Here is a 16713-nt window from a genome sequence, read left to right on the forward strand (position 1 = left end):
AGTCGATTTAACTAAAGTATTAATTACATAATAACACGCGCGATTTACAGATACACACAAACCAGGGACAGTAGTGGCCCCATCACCGGAGTTTGGAAAACAGGTCACAAGGGAGCCGTGGGAGCGGGTGCAAGAAGGCTACGAACACCCGGAAGGCCAAACAGGAAGCGTTAGCCGGGACCCAATGGAAAAGACCGCCCACTTCCGGGTTGGCGCAGCGGGTTTGGCCTCACTGCGCAGGCCCGGGCGCTGGCGCCGGCGTGGTCCCCATGGAGCCTCTGTAGCGGAGCTCTAGCCTCCAGCGAGTGGGAGAGTCAGGAATGAGCGCAGCGGAGGCCGACCACTGGGCGTGGCTGCTGGTGCTCAGCTTTGTGTTTGGATGCAATGTCCTCAGGATCCTCCTCCCGTCCTTCTCCTCCTTCGTAAGTGGCCTGGCAGGGGTCTCACACTAGCTGCGAGAGGGCGGCATTGGGCCCCCAGAAGTGTCTTGGTTGGGATCTTCTCTGTTTTAAGAAATACATGCATATATGCATAGATGAATATAAATAAAAGATAAGAAAGAATTATCTGGTAACCCTTGGCCACTTGTTTACGTGACTGGGAGTTCATCGTGCCCCCCTGCAATGCACACTCATTTCTGTTATTTCTTGGTCTCTGGAGGCATCCCACAGCGGATAGGGGGACAGTGCCTGGAGCAGCTCGGCGTCCAGAGTTGGCTGGAGGCCTCGGCCTTTCTCGTGGATAGCACCAGCTGTGGCAGGTCCCAGGAGACGGATCTCAGGGTGCAGAGCCCCCGTTCTGGGGGATGGGGCAGGGTAGTTGACAGTGACGACGGAGCATCTCAGTGTTATGTGATGCTTTATGCAAGAGGGCCGTGGGCGCTGGGGAGCATTGTCTCAGCGGGGCGTTTTGCCAAGGCGAGAGTACATTTCCTCCCGTCCAGCTGTCACGCTGCTGTGAGAGGTGGACGTCATCCCATCTGCTTTTACCTCCCGGAGGAGGTAAAGTCATGCAGCTAGTAGTGGCTATTGGATTGGAAGTTGGATCGTCGGTTTGTGATTTTTTGTAGTTCTGCTCCTCTGCCTCCTGGAGCATGAATAGGGGTTCCCTGGCAAATTTGGGAAGGTAGATGTGTGTGCGGGGGAGGGGTGAGAAACTTAGGGAGCTGTTCCTGGGGGAAGGGCATGCTCTACATGCCCACAAGGTAAGCGAGAGGCTGTCTGACTCAGATGGAGACCTCAAAGACTGGGTGCTCGGATTGCAGCATTATTCCGGGCAACTCAGCTCTTCCTGCTTTTCTCTCCTGAAATAAATTGCTGGTGGTGGTAGGTATTTAAGACTAGGCAGGATTTCTATCTCTTTATGTTTTATTCTACCAGTGTTCGTTGATTGCCTTTTTGTGTAAAGCTCTAATCTAGGGCTTTATTACACCTATTGTTCTGAGGCACTGAGACTTCTCTCTTGGGCCTGCATCTCCCCCTTCAGAATCTTTCCTGATGCTGCCTAGTCTTTAAGACGATGTCCCAAGTCCTTAGTGTTAGGGTGGTCAGTGATGCGGCCTGTGAAAGAATTCACGAAGAGAAGAAAGTGTGGAGAGGGAAGTTTTTGTTTACTCTCCAAGAAAGAACAGGGGCCTGGTGTGGAGAGATACACCCGCCCAGGGATGGGGACTTGGAGCTTTTATTGGATATCATTGGATTAAAAAAGGGTGGCCTTTGCTATTGTGTGGCCCTTGGGCCACTGGGGGCCTTGGAACAAGAGGCTGCAGTTTTTTTCCAGTGTTATCTTTTGCCTGCGGCTGTAGGTTAGTCACCTTACTTTCCAGTAACTTGCAGTCCTGGGGACGGAAGCTCGGAAGAAGAACATGGCAGTCACGTCGAACAAGGTCACAGGCCTGCTCAGCAAATGGTGCTGGCTTTGTCCTTTCATTTAGAATCGCATGAAAGACCACTGAAGAGCCTGCTCCTGCCCATCTTCTTTTTAAAAAATTTTATGTAACATGAAATTTACCATTTTAACCCTTTTTAAGTGCACAGGTCAGTGGCATTAAGTACATTCATATCATTGGGCAGCCGTCACCACCATCCATCTCCAGAAAGTTTCCATCTTCCTAAACTGAAACTCTGCATTCATTGAACACCAACTCCCCATCCTTCCTCTTCCTGGCAGCCACCGTTCCACTTGCTGGCTCTATGGATTTGACTACTGTCCCTCTTATGAGTGGAATCATAGCATTCGTCCTTTTGTCACTGGCTTATTTCACTTAGCATAATGTCTTTAGGGTTCATCCTGGTTGTAGCATGCGTTCGGACTGCATTCCTTCTTTAGGGCTGCATAGTAGGGCCGTTGTATGTAGGTACTACATTTTGTTTATCTGTTCATCTTTCGATGGACATTGGGTTTGTTTCCACCTGTTGGCTCTTGTGAGTAACGCTGCTAGACTCTAGCAGGCGTGTCCAACCTTTTGGGGTCCCTGGGCCACACTGGAAGAAGAAGAGTTGTCTTGGGCCATACATTAAATACACTGTGACATGTAATCACAAAAAAATGCCAGTGTTTTAAGTAAATTTACCATTTTCCTGTTGGGCTGCATTTACAGCCCCCCTGGGTTGCATGTAGCCCATGGGCCAGAGGTCTGACACCCCTGTTAGAGCATTGGTTTACAAATATCTGTGCAAGCATGTTTTCACTTTTTTTTTTTTTGTAAATACCCAGAAGTGGAATTGCTGGATCATAGGGTTATCTCACATTTAATTTTTTTGAGAAACTGCCGTACTACTTTTCACTGCAGCTGTATAATTGACTTCCTACCAGCTTTGCTTTGCACGAGAGTTGCAATTTCTCCACATTCTCTACCACCTGTCACTTTAGGTTGTTGCTCTGATAATAGCCATCCTAATAGATGCAAAGTGGTACATCACTGTGGTTTTGATTTGCATTTTTCCTAATGATTAGTGATGTGGAACATCATATCGTGTTCCTCCTAGCCATTTATATCTGTTCTTCAGAGAAATAGCTATTCAGATTCTTTGCCCACTTTTAAATTGGGCACCAGGAGCTGGCCCCCAGGGGAAGGGCGCCTTCTGTAGGCCCCCAGCAGGGGTGAGGGGCTGTTTCCCTGCTGCCCCCTGAGTTGGGAGTTCTTTATATGTACTGGCTACTAACTCCTTATTCAGTGTATGATTTGCAGATCTTGTCTTCCATTTCGTTTGTTTCCTGGCTGTCTCCCTTGCAGTATCACCCCATTTTCCTATGTACCCCGCCCGTCCCATTTCACTTCCTGTCGGAGCCACTTGCAACTAATCTCAATGCCCAGAGGCTGTGTTTTACATCCCCCTATGAGTTGTTTGTAATTTCTCACCAGCTGCAAGCTAAGTTGGAGTCTGTCTTCGGAGTTTGCCGGGAGCTAGAAATAAGATCTGTCATCATCTCAGCCTCCTTCACCAAGCCTACTACACCAAACGCAGTCGCAAGAGGTTATTGCTACAGTCTAGACATGGGGGTGCTTGTGCCCTGTAAGGGTGGCTGTTCATGATGAAAGAGGGTTGGGTTTGACCTTGGACCGGTGTCACGTCCTGTGTTTCTTCTTATGGGCCGTAGACGCTTTCTAACCTCAAACCAGTTAGCGTTGTTAAACCTACTCCCCCTTGGTTGTAGCACTCGTTGTCGGGCTTGTGAGCCAGGGTCTAATGATCTTGGGCAGAGGACAGCCCCCATTGTTGGTGTTCAAAACTGGGAAGAGTAATTAATAACGCGGTCTGTTGCGCCTGGTCACGGGGTGTGTGCCGAGGGTTGGTGAAAAGCTCTGAGGAACGCCCTGGTTCCTTGGAGGTAAATTGCTGCTCCTTCAGCACCGACAGAGGTGGTGCCACCGCAGGCCCTGGGCTGCGGGACCATGTAGCAACGCCTCCCTATGGGAAAAAGGGTGGATTGGGGAGGAGCCACCCCTGTACTTCAGACTGTGACCTTTTCACAGTGTTTCTGACCCTTTTCTGTCCAGCCGGAAGCAAGGGAGGGCTGCACACCCTCCGCCCCCAGCCCACTGCCCCCACCAGCGGGGCAGCCGGCTGGTCCCTGGGCCTGAGGCCCTTGAGGATACTAGAATCAGGAATCCTCTGCCCAGCTAAATCTTGCAATATCCCGGGAGAGGATTTCAGCCTAATACTGGGGTGCGGTGCGTGCTTGAATAAGGACACCCCAGTCCCTGGTGTTGAGTTGGAATTTTCCTGAGAGGTCTTCTTTCCCTTCAGGCTGGTCTCAGGACACACGGATGACACAGCCTTGATCATTTAGTAGGGGATCCAGGACTTTCTTTAAAGGAGGCCTGAATGGGGGTGGGGGGGTGACTAGGACTCTCCTTCTAGGCATGCGCTCTGTGTGGGGCGCGGGAGGCACACTGCGCAGGCGCCCCAGGACTGGCGTGGCAGAGGGCCGGGAGGGGCTCAGTGAGCGGTGTGCACTGCGCAGGCGCCCCAGAACTGCCACGGTGGAGGGTGGGGTGAGGGGCTTAGAGAGCCGCACATACTGCGCATGCGTATCAGGCCCGGCGTTGCAAAAAGTTGCTCCTGTTATTCTGATTGTGTTCCGTTTATTTGGTCAATCCCTTATAATTACTCACCGACCGCCACCCCCTCTCCAGGGTGGGGTGGGTGCCCTCCTGCCCTACTTGGGCTCTGATACCGTGTTTGGCTGGGTACCCTCCTCTTACCGCGCATGCTCCCCTCACTCTGCTCGGGCGGGGGGGGGGGTGGCCGACTCCCATGTCAAGCTGCCCTTTCTGGGAGATCCCCATGTCACAACACTCGGCTCTGACCACGCTCCTGCCCTCTCTCTCCCTGCCAGAGTGTCTCTGTACGAGAATGTCCTCCTCACTGTGCGTGGGTGCTGCATCGTCATCACTGGCACTCTGTACCCCCTTCCTGCTTTGCCAACTTAGCTTAGGACTGAATTCTTCAGGGAGGGAAGAAGCAGCATGGCCTGTGTACCCGAATGACAGCTCTGGGGTTGGAAATAGTTTTTATTTTATAATTACAATTTTACAGTTATGGTGAAAGATACATCTGTACCATAGCAACCCATTGGCATGTCTGCAAAATAAAAAAATATATAATGCGAATAGCGATTCAAATGGGAGCGAGTTTTTGTGGCTTTAGGGAGCAGGACCAGGACAAGGCAGTGGAGGCTGCTATCTAGGAAAAGGGCAGCTTGTCCAGTTGAGACAGGCAGCAGGTAGGACGTGCGGGGCGGGAGGGAGACTGTTACCCCGAGGGGGAAGGCTCTGAGCCCAGCTGCCCACCCCACCAGATGTCCAGGGTGCTGCAGAAGGATGCGGAGCAGGAGTCTCAGATGAGAGCGGAGATCCAGGACATGAAGCAGGAGCTGTCCACCGTCAACATGATGGATGAGTTCGCCAGATACGCCAGGCTGGAAAGGAAGATCAACAAGATGACAGATAAGCTCAAAACTCACGGTACTGTTCTTGGTTGTGGTTTGGAAAGCTTCATAAGAGCCGATTCATAGAGAAGTCTCTAAATAAAGATTCATAGAATGTATGCACTGATTCTTGGATGTTCTACATGTTGATATAAACTTTTAAGTTGTGTAGGAGAAACCCAATAATAATGATTACTTTTTCTTGCTGGTGAACCTTTGCTTTCCAAACACAGAAACATCCAGGATACTCCTAGAGTTCCTTTAGAGCTGATATGTTAGGTTGTCATTTTCATATTCAACACTTTTCTGGGAGAAGCCTAGAAAAAAATCGCCAAGTAGACTCTCAGGGGCTTTCTTGGTCCACTCTCTCGAAGTGCCCAGCAGTGCCCTTCTCTGAGAGCGGACTCGGGCTAGAGCTCGGGTCTTACTCATGTTGACGTTTGCCGCTGCCCCGACAGTCTGCTGTGACGAAGGTGATTTTCTCGGGGCGGGTGGTGTGCTGAGCGTGTGCACAGTGAGGGAGCTGTCTCCACGGCTAGTAGAACACGCAGAGGGGCCTGCCCAGGCCCGAGGCAAGCCGGACTCCCTGCCTGGATGGGCTAGTGTGCAGCGTGGGCCGGGCAATCGGGAGCACGTTTAGTCCTGTTGCCAAGTGCGCTGTAAAAAGAATCTCTGATTTAGGTGAATAGCTTTACAGCTTCCTTAAGATATTCTATTTTATATTTACATATGGGATTCGAAAATATTTTCTGAGGAAATAACATTTCTAGGCGCTTGAATATTTTCTTCCCTTTTTAGGACTGATGTAATCATTTCGTCCTGGTTTTCCTTTCAGTGAAATCACGGACGGCTCAGTTGGCCAAGATCAAGTGGGTTATGAGTGTTGCCTTCTACATACTGCAGGTAAGTGTCCTCTCGTGTCACCGGGATCATTCAAGTTGGTAGTGGACTTTGTCCCAGAACCGTTTGGCCCGTGGAATCCAGGTCTGGGAATCCAGGTTTTTCCACCTTCAGCTGCTGTGCTGTGCTGCCAGCATGTCGCTCTGAACACCGTGTGGATTTATAAGTCAGTCTGAAAGAAAGCCTTTCTCCGGACCAGCACCGGTAGGCACGGGGTATAGTATGCACTGGGTGCCTCGGTCCTGAGGCACTGCCACTGTGATACGAGATGGGTTTCTCAGGGGCTGGATGGAGTCCGAGCCCTCTTTGAGGTCACCTCACTTGAGTGGGCATTCAGGGCCACAAAGGGGGCGGAAGACAACTGGGGAAACGCTGCTAGGGAGCGGAGAGAGGGGCGGCACTGCTGCTCCACCCACCGCAAACATGACGGAGGGCCCTGTGCCCGTGGATGCCAGCATCAAGTGTGGGTGGGGTCTTCGCTGCATAGGGTTGACTTTGTCACTGATGAGGTGCATTTATCACAGCCTGGCTACTTACAGGAGATACTCCATGAGAAAAGAACGCCTGTGTCATGGGAGACCTTGGTTGATTTATCAGCTAATTTAATAGTGTGTGCAGTGGACCCTCGAACAACATGGGTTTGAACTACACAGGTCCACCTATATGTGGATTTTTGAAAAATAAATATATTGGAAAGAATTTTGGAGATTTCAGACAGTTTGACCAAAAAAGCCCTGACTGGTGTGGCTTAGCTGGGCGTTGTCCTGTAAACCAAAAGGTTGCTGGTTCGATTCCCAGTCAGTGCACATGCCTGGGTTGTAGGCCAGGTCCTGATTGGGGCACATGGAGAGGCAGCCAATCAATGTTACTCTCGCACATCAATGTTTCTTTCCTTCTCTTTTTCCCTCCTTCCCTCTCTCTCTCAAAATAAATAAACAATATCTTTTTTAAAACCCTCACAGATGAACCATGTGTGGCCTAGAAATATCAAAAATGTTAAGAAAAAAGTATGTTAGCCCTGGCTGGCATAGCTCAGTGGATTGAGCTTGGGCTGTGAATCAAAGTGTCCCAGGTTCGATTCCCAGTCACGGTACATGCCTGGGTTGCAGGCCATGACCCCCAGCAACAGCACACTGATGTTTCTCTCTCTCTCTCTCTCTCTGTCTCCCTCCCTTCCCTCTTTAAGAATAAATAAATAAAATCTTAAAAAAAAAGAAAAAAGTATGTCATAAGTGCATAAAATGTATGTACGTATTTTCTCTTATGATTTTTTTAAAGATTTTATTTATTTTTAGAGAGGGAAGGGAGGGAGATAGAGAGAGAGAGAGAAACATCAGTGTGCTGTTGCTGGGGGTCATGGCCTGCAACCCAGGCATGTACCCTGACTGGGAATCGACCCTGTGACACTTTGGTTCACAGCCCACGCTCAATCCACTGAGCTATGCCAGCCAGGGCGATTTTCTTAGTAACATTTCTTCAGCTCACTGTATTGTAAGAACACAGTATATCATACATATAACATATGTGTTGTTTCTGTTATTGGTAAGGCTTCCAGTCAACACTAGCCTATTAGTGCTTACGTTTTGGCGAAGTCAGATGTTATACTGGGAGTTTTGACTGTGGGGTTGGTGCCCCTAACCCCTGTGTTGTTCAAGGGTCAGCTGTATATGTGATCGGTAGCCGTTGGCTGCCAAGACTGGGTTGACAGGGCTCGAGGTCATCGACTGGAGAGTTTCCTCAGTTTGTTTCCATGCTTCCTCGTCTTTCTGTGATGACATGACTGGCCGCATGACTGGCAGGCCATGTCCACCCACCAGCAGTGTCTTTGCAGGCTGCCCTGATGGTCTCCCTCATCTGGAAGTATTACTCTGTGCCTGTGGCCGTGGTGCCGAGCAAATGGATAACTCCGCTGGACCGCCTGGTGGCGTTTCCCACTAGAGTCGCAGGTAAGAGTCTTCCGGAACACGCAGTGGGAGGATACGGAGAGACAGACGAGGAGGAGTGTGGTAGAAAGAAGATGAAGTCAGCCTGACATCGTCCACGTCATCCGTTTCACCAGGGAGCAGGGCTTTGGCCTCAGCCTCATGAGGCTTGCAGCGGAGGAAGTGGGGACCTAAGAGGGGCCACTTGCCTGGTGTCACCGGAATGTTCAGTGGCAGAGCCAGAGCCAGCCCCGGTCTGCTTCTGGAGTCTCAGCCCAGTGCCTGCAGGCCGGTAGGCCGTTCAGTCAGACCCCACAAGGATCCCCAGATTCCGTGGCCTCTGGTCCATTCCTGTGCGAGGCGAGGGCATTTATGGCTCTCGGCCTCCAGTGTCGAAACATAGTTTCTTTTGGGTGGTAAAAGTAGCACGTGTCCCTGTAGAGTGACTACAAATATATAAGGCCAATAAAAAAATAAATTTTTTTCTGTTTCTTTTTATACAGGGGTGGGCAAAAGTAGGCTTACAGTTGTGAGTATGTAAAGCACAGTTTATTCTTGTACTATTACTTATTCTTGTATTACCTATTTTTCCTCATGAACAACGGTATTTTTGGCCACCCCTGTGTGGTTACGGTTGTCCAATTTCTTGTCCCTTTTTACTTTATATTGTAAGCCTTCCATTGGTACAATATTGTATTGTATCAATACTCTTCTGTGTATTAAGAAATTTTGAACAGTTGTTCTTTGTTTGGATGTGTCATGATTACTGATTTCCCTGTGACAGGACATTTATTTAGATCCTGATTTTTTCTCTCAAGAGTAATGCTGCTGCACACGTCCTTGTCAGGCAGCCTTTGGCTGTGATTTGTGATAATGCTGGAGTTGAATTACTACAGTAAAAGGAATGACTGTTTAGATCCCTGATGCAGCCACGCCCTCTCCCCTCCTCCCACCCCATTTACTCACTGCTCAGCCTCGAGGCAGTGCCGGGGGCAGGAGGCCACCCACCCCGGCAGCCAGCAGGCCACTGGCCATTCTTGCAGCCTATCTTCCTGTCTCATTGACCAGTGGGACAGGAACGGTGTGGGGAAACAGGCTTCATTTATAAGGCTTTTTCGAGAAAGGAAAACGAAATAGCCTCACAGAAGGGTCTCAGAGTCTGTTGACATCATAAGTAATAAAGCATGTTTCTCGGGCAGGGAGGAGGCATTCAAACCAGTGCTCAGTGTTCTGTGTAATTCCTGAGTAGTGAAGGCAGCCCCCTGAATTAATAGGAAGCGGGATGAATTTGAACCCACAAAATACAAGCTGGGTCTTAGCCCAGCACCGCTCAAAGATAAGGGAGGTCCTCCCACTTCCTCTAAGTTACAGGCAGTGCAGGCTGGGAGTGTGGGTGGAACTCCTGGCGTGCTTTCTGACGTCGGATTTCTTCATTTTTAGGTGGTGTTGGGATTACCTGTTGGATCTTAGTCTGTAACAAAGTGGTGGCTATTGTGCTTCACCCTTTCAGCTGAGAAGGACGACAGATACAGCTCTGATGCTTTTAAAAATGGACTTGCGGTTAAAAATCTGGCTTAACTGTTTTGTTTGTTTTGCTATTTTTCTTTAAAGACACAAAAACACACAGGTTAGTTCTTCTGTCCAATGTGCTTGTTCTCGGACTTCACATGAGATTCTCGTAAGAGCGGCGAGATGCGCGCTTGGCCCTGAGCCCGCTCAGCAGCAGAGCTGTGATGAGATGTCTCAGGCGTCACGGGCGGCAGCTGCGTGTCGTCACCCACGACTCATACTCTCGGCGTGTTTTAAAGGTCACGTTGCCAATTGGAAAGTTAGCCTCTTCTAATAACTTAAGTACTTTAAAGACTTCATGTTATTTTTTAACCCGGGTTAGAAAGCAACTTACGTAAGATCACTGGTGGGATTTGCAAATGTGTTTTTAATGTCATGCAGCGAGCGCTGTTAAGGGGTGACACTAACCAACAATGCCCGTGCTTTTCCTCTGGTTGGAATGTCCGTGGCCGAGCAGGCCCTTGGAGGGCGTTACCCACTTACTTGACGCTGTTAATTATTCATTTCCAGGTTTTATCATTGTATTCATGAAACCATAATGCATTGTCTTGTACTTGATTTGTGTGTTTTGTTATTTAAAGCATTGCAAATGAAGTGTATTTTATAAGCATTTAATATTTATAGTCCATAGAATGGAACAAAGTTAAAAAAAACAAAGTAGGAAGCCTGATGAATTAATTCATGGTTACATGTTTGACCCCTAAAGTGTAATTCTGCTAAATACTTTTTAAAACACTTTTTTTCTAATTAAAATCTGTGCAAGTGCCTGTGTGACTCCCTTCTTTACGGCCGCTGTTTGCCATGACCAGTCTGTAACTGACAAGTAGCAGGGGGTTTAACTGTTGACTAAATGGGCCACGGCACCATCAAGCTAAATTCCACCCCTGGTTTTCTAATTCTTGTTTCTTCCATTGCAGTTGTCCCCGTCTTCCCCACTCTGCCCCCCTCCGCCCAGCCCCACCCCAACTCCCACAGGCTGTGCCCACACCGTTCCCTAGCTTTGAAAAGGTCATGCTTGTATCCCTGTGTCCCTAATGATCCGGCAAGGGGCTCTCTCCGATTCCTGCTGATGGTGCCGTGAAGAGACACCGTGCTGTGTCCCTTTGGTTTGTCACTGCGGAGTGGGTGTCTGGTTGCCCTGACCACTCAGACGGGTGCAGTGGCACGGTGACGTGGCCCTAAGAAAGGACGCAGCACAGGGAACACAGCGTGTTTCTAGCAGACAGCCTCGTGGGGTCTCAGTCACCACACGGGGCATGTCCTGGCCACCAGGGATGCAAAGCCAACCTGGGAGGCAGGTGGTGGTGGCATGAGGAAGTTGCAGGATCCGTCGCCCGTTTGCAGGGAGCTGCAGGCATCAAGGGCGGGGCGGCCAGGCGCACATGCCCAGGGACGTCCTGGGAACACTAATCTGATGAAGTCTCCCTGATGAGACCCTCATTTGTCTCCCAAGGATATATTCTTTCAGTTAGTACTGCAATCTTGACAGATCGCACTGAGGCTAGAGGAAAAGGTTTACAGTTCACAGCCGTTCAGGCTTTCTGTATACACTAGTAGTTAATGAAGAGCATGGTCACTAGGGGAAATTTAAATGTCTGTCATATTTCACATCATTGTGTTTTTTCAAAAACGATTTGTTTTTTTAATAAATGTGGTCCTGCGTTCAAAAGATACAGAAAGGGATGAAATGAGAAGTATGTGTTTTCCTGACCCTTTTACTGATACGTTGCCCAAGTCTCCAGTTTCTCACTGTTACCTGTTTCTTGTGATTCTTCCGACGATATTCCATACAGTTATGGATGTTGATATGTGTGCTTTTAAAATAAAATTCCTTTTGAATGATAAAAGTAGTACCTAAAAAAACAACTGTTTCCTGCCTTTTTTTTAAAAAAAAAAAATCCTACTTGGAATGTATAGGAAAGGAGCGAAGAAGCAACGTCTCCCCTGATTCCACAGACCTGGGATTACTGGCGTTAACATTTGCATGTTTATATTTATTTATGGATGGCTATAGGCTTGTATTTCTATTAAAAATACTGGGCATAGTTTATAGGTTATGAAAAGAGACATCCATTTGATTTAAAACACCTAAAGCTGTCTTCGTGCCAATTGTGTTTGCTTTTTTTAAAAAATTTTATTTATTATTTTTAGAGAGAGGGGAAGGGAAGGAGAAAGAGAGGAAGAGAAACATTGTGTGTGGTTGCCTCTCACATGGCCCCCACTAGGGATCTGGCCTGTAACCCAGGCATGTGCCCCGACTGGGAATCGAACCGGCGACCCTTTGGTTTGCAGCCCGAGCCCAATCCACTGAGTGACACCAGCCAGGACTGTGCTTGCTTTCTGTTGAATGTTTACAGTAAACCAAGCAGGGAAGTCTTGTAAGATGCACACGCAGAGTCGTCTGTTGTGTGGGGCTAATAGGATGCTCCCGTTGCCGGCTCAGCTGGGTGAAGTGCTAGTCAGACCAGTTCTCTCTCCCCTGACCTGGCTCGGCTCTTGGGCTCCCGTGATTTTTCTTACTCATCGGCAGCTCTACGTGAGGACCGTGTGCATGAGCGCCGACCTTCCCCTCCCATCTCTGTGTGTTGTGGCGGACCTTTGAGATTGTTTATAAAGCCGGCCCTGACCCTCTTAGATGACAGTGATTTCCTTTTTCTTCTCTCATTCTGACCATTGTAAGTGTTGTGTATGTGGCCGAGATGTCAGCTGACTGGTGTTCGCTGTTGTGTGATTTTGTTTCTACTGTGAGATACTTTTTAGGTGATAAAGGGCTTTCTTTCCGGCAACGCTGCAAGTGCCTGTAGGGCCACAGACTGTTCCTTATGCTGTTATAAATACCCCTCCTCGCATGTCTTAAGCCAATACTCAGTAATATTTAATTTCTTAAAAAAATCATATAATGGTTTCCCACGAGGGCCATGTATGCCTTTTACATACACTGTATTTTTTTAAATATTTTATTTATTTAGTTTTAGAGAGGGAAGGGAGGGAGATAGAGAGAAAAACATCAATGTGCGGTTGCTGGGGGTCATCGCCTGCAACCCAGGCATGTACCGTGGCTGGGAATCGAACCTGGGACACTTTGGTTCCCAGCCCGCGCTCAATCCACTGAGCTACGCCAGCCAGGTGTTTTGTAAGAGTTTTATAGTCTTCATTTTTACATTTAGGTCTCTGATCCATTTTGAGTCAGTTCTCATATACAGAGTGAGGTAGGGGTTCACTTTTATTCTTTTGTGCATATCCAGTCATTTAAGCCCCATTGAAGAACCTAGTCCCCACTGAGTGGTCTTGGCCACCTTGTCAAAAATCAGTTGACTTAGACACTTGGGTTTATTTCTGGACTCTCAGTTCGGTTTTATCTATCTCCATGTCCATCCTTACATCAGTACCACAGGGTTCGATTACTGTTGCTTTGGAGTAACTTTTGAAACTGGGAAGTGTGAATCCTCCAACAGCGTTCTCCAATTTACAGATAGTTTAGGCTAGCCCTTGCGATGCCATGTGTGTTTTAGAATTGGCTTGTCAGTTTCCACGAAGAAGTTAGCTGGGGTTCTGACAGGGATTGTATCGAGCCTGTAGATCGGTTTGGGAGTGATGTCATCTTGGCAGCATGAAGTCTTCCAATCCACGAACATGGATGTCTTTCCATTTGTTTAGATCTTGTTTAATTTCTTAGTTTTTAGATGATTACTTCTGCAATTCTTTTGTTAAATTTATGCACAAGCATTTTATTCTTTATATTGGATCAGGTTAAGATCTAAGTTATTTATTGTTTGAATATACGATGGTAAAAACTGGGCTTTTTCATTTTGGAAGATTTTTTTAGCTCCTGATTTCAATTTCTTTAACGGTAGTAGGGATATTCAGTTTTACATTTCTTCTCAAGTCACATTAGGCATATCAGTGTAGGGATTTATCCATTTCTTCTCAACTTGCAAATACAGTGGGATAAAATTTTGGCCAATGCTCCAGATGTGACAGAAAATGTAAAATTTGAAGTTGTTGGGTGTGGTCTTTTGTGTATGTCTGCTAGGTCAGAGCGATCAGTCATTGTACTCAAGTAAGCCGCCCATTACTGAGAGAGGTATGTGAAGGCTCACACCTTGACTTCGACTTGTAGTTCTGTCAGTTTTTGCTTCATTTGTATTTTTATTTGTTCCACTCTCTCTGTTTCCTTTTTCCTCCTTGCTTGCCGTTTTAGGAAAACCTGCTGTTCTTTCCTTCTGTGTGTCTGCTTCACTACTCACACCACTCCCACACTTCTGATACTTCTGGTCACCAGCTGTGGGCCAGGGGGTTTAGCCCACAGCAGGCAGTTCTCTGCGACGCCAGCTGGGTGTGCAGCAACGTAACTCTATTCTGACACTGTCTGCCTGGAGAGCGCGTCAGGTCGTGCAGGGGAGGGGCTCAGTCCCACAGGTCTGCCCTGCTTCAGGTGCCAGCTGCAATTCGGGTTGTCCCCTGTGCTTCTGACCGACCAGCTGTAGATCAGAGGTCCCCGCGAGCCCTCCTCAGGTTCAGTTAATCGGCTAGAGCAAATTCTAGGACTCAAGTTTGCTTACCGTTTACCAGGTCACTATGCAAGAATGGGATCGGGGATCCAGGTGAACGCGCAGATGGAGGAGATGGGGGGAAGCACCACTATCCCACCGGCTCCGTGTGCTCCTCAACCCGGAAGCTCCGTGAAGGCGTGGTCCATCTCCAACCCTGAGTTCCACCCCCCTCCCTTCTCAAGGGGTGAGGGCAGGGCCACAGAGTCCCAGCTTCTCTCCGAGGCTCGTTCTTTCTGGGGACCAGCCCCATCCTGGGGCCACCCAGGTGTCCACCCAGAGCTGCCTCATCGGGACAGAAGACACTCTGTCACCCCAGGAAGCGCTAGGGCTTCAGGGGCCCGTGTCAGGGCCTGGGGGCAGAGAGCAACATCTATTTTTCATCATCTTACAATTGCCTTTGGTTTTTTCACACCCCTCTGCACCTTACATTTTGAAGTTGATTTTTTTTTAGTGCTTACACTAGAAAATCTACCAATGCTTAGGTAGTATTTTACTCTCCTCTTCACCAGCGTAAGGCTCATAACCTGTTAACTTCAGCGCTTCCCTTGTCACATATTTATGTGATATGTATATATGTATATACGTATATGTGTGTACATAAATGATATTTCAGCTGTATCTTAATGTTTTGTAACCCCACAGGAGGTGGATGTACAAAGCAATAACATTTGTTTACATCCTTGGCTAGGTTTATTCCTAGGTGTTTTATTCTTTTCAAAGCAATTGTGAATGAGATTGTTGTCTTAATTTCCCTTTCTTTTAGTTCATTATTGGCATATAAAAATGCAACTGATTTCTGAATGTTAATGTTACAGAACACACAACAAGGGGGGCCTGGGACGATATACTATTACTGAAAGAGGCCCCGGGTCCGTTATGTCCGCCGCCAGAGGAAAGACATCTCTCAACGCCAGAGATTCGTGAAAAGGAAAGGAAACGTTTATTTAATGCTATACTAACTTAAAGTAGTGACCTAATGTCTTTATCAAAAAATCCTAAAGTCCCTAAAAAACACCCACAAACACACAGTCCTTCCTTCCTTCCCCCTTTGCCCAGGCCAGAGTACCGTATCTCAGGGAAGAAAATAGAAGTCCGTGGCGCAGGCAGTCCTCTGGTTCTTCCCAGTTAGTCCTCCCTCTCGACTGGGAGACCTCCCTGGGTTCCCGGCACCCTCGGCTGAGTCACCGGGATCTCTGCTAAAACCAGGTGGTGGTTCCCCCTTCTAAAGCTGCGGGGGTCCCCACTCTGCCAGGCCACGTGGTTCCCTCCTCAGGGCTGCCGCGTGCTTCTCCCTCTCTCAGGGCTGCAGGAGTCTCCACTCCGTCAAGTCCGCGTGCTTCTCCTTCTCAGGGCTGCACATGGCTCTTCTTCTCAAGCAGCATGGTTCTCCCCCTCAATGGCCACCAAATCTGGGTTTTAAATCCCCGCAGCCAGTCTTCCTCTGCAGCCTCATTTCCGACTCCTCCCACACTCGGCTTCACATGCTGGAAATAGTATCCTTCCGGCTTTACTGCGCTGCCATCATGAGTCTGGGCAGGCGTGGCTGCATGTCCTGGAGCCAGTCCTCTCTGAGCTCCCACGCAGGCACTGTAACGCAGGGGACCCGCCCCCCCCCCCAGTTACATCTGGGTGGGGAAGTTACTTCCATTCCCCTGGCTTAGAGCTGATCACAGCTACTTAACTTATCTATGCAACCAGTCAAAGGTTATAGATATGCCAAACGACCACGCCAGAGTTTAGCTGCAAGGCTGTTGCTATGCTAAACAGCTCTCAATGGCCCTGCTCCATTTGTCCCTTCCCCCAACCCACACCCTGGGTGGGGGGGATGGAGACATCTTAAAATCTCCTAGACACCTTAAGTTCTGGGCCCCATTTCAAATGCCTATTTGCCCCCCCCCCCCCCCCCGGCTGCACCCTGTAACATTAATTTTGGATCCTGCTATTTTGCTGAATTCTTTTATCATTTCTAGCAGACCCTTGTTTAGAATTACACATTTACTGCTCTCTCCTATGAGACCCTGTGTTTCCAATCACTTTCCCTGTGCTTGACGTTTCTCTGTGGAGATGGGGGTTCACAAGCTGCTCCTTGCAAAAGCAGGCAGCAGGCTGGACTCAGCCCCCGGGCTGTGGTTTGTTGATTCGCCCACTTGTTTTCATGTTGTCTCTTTTCACATTACAATGGTGGGGCAGCTGCGACAGAGGGTTTATCTCCTGTGAAGCCTAAAATATTTACTCTCCGGTCCTTTACAGAAAAAGTTTGCTGATCTTTGCTTTCCAGTTTCCTTTAGTGAAGCGCTAATGCCGGCCATCTCTGTTTCTGGTTCTCTGAAAATGTG

At 48.5% G+C, this 16713-nt stretch overlaps 1 protein-coding gene across 2 annotated transcripts; it reads left to right on the forward strand.

The window, feature by feature from the left end:
- The first annotated feature begins 205 nt into the window (after positions 1-205).
- Positions 206-11465, forward strand: GET1 (guided entry of tail-anchored proteins factor 1). Of its 2 annotated transcripts, none has more exons than XM_028504484.2 (5): positions 206-422; positions 5305-5470; positions 6269-6336; positions 8165-8279; positions 9696-11465. In XM_028504484.2, exons 1-5 carry the CDS (start codon positions 321-323, stop codon positions 9767-9769), a joined length of 525 nt encoding a protein of 174 aa, XP_028360285.1. In that variant the 5' UTR covers positions 206-320; the 3' UTR covers positions 9770-11465. The 2 variants fall into 2 exon arrangements, with proteins under 2 accessions (XP_028360285.1, XP_035873335.1); XM_036017442.1 differs by lacking the exon at positions 206-422 and adding an exon at positions 4827-5003.
- Positions 11466-16713: the final 5248 nt, after the last annotated feature.

The sequence above is a fragment of the Phyllostomus discolor genome, chromosome 2 (genome assembly GCF_004126475.2).
Source record: "Phyllostomus discolor isolate MPI-MPIP mPhyDis1 chromosome 2, mPhyDis1.pri.v3, whole genome shotgun sequence".
In the NCBI taxonomy this organism is placed as follows: Eukaryota; Metazoa; Chordata; class Mammalia; order Chiroptera; family Phyllostomidae; genus Phyllostomus; species Phyllostomus discolor.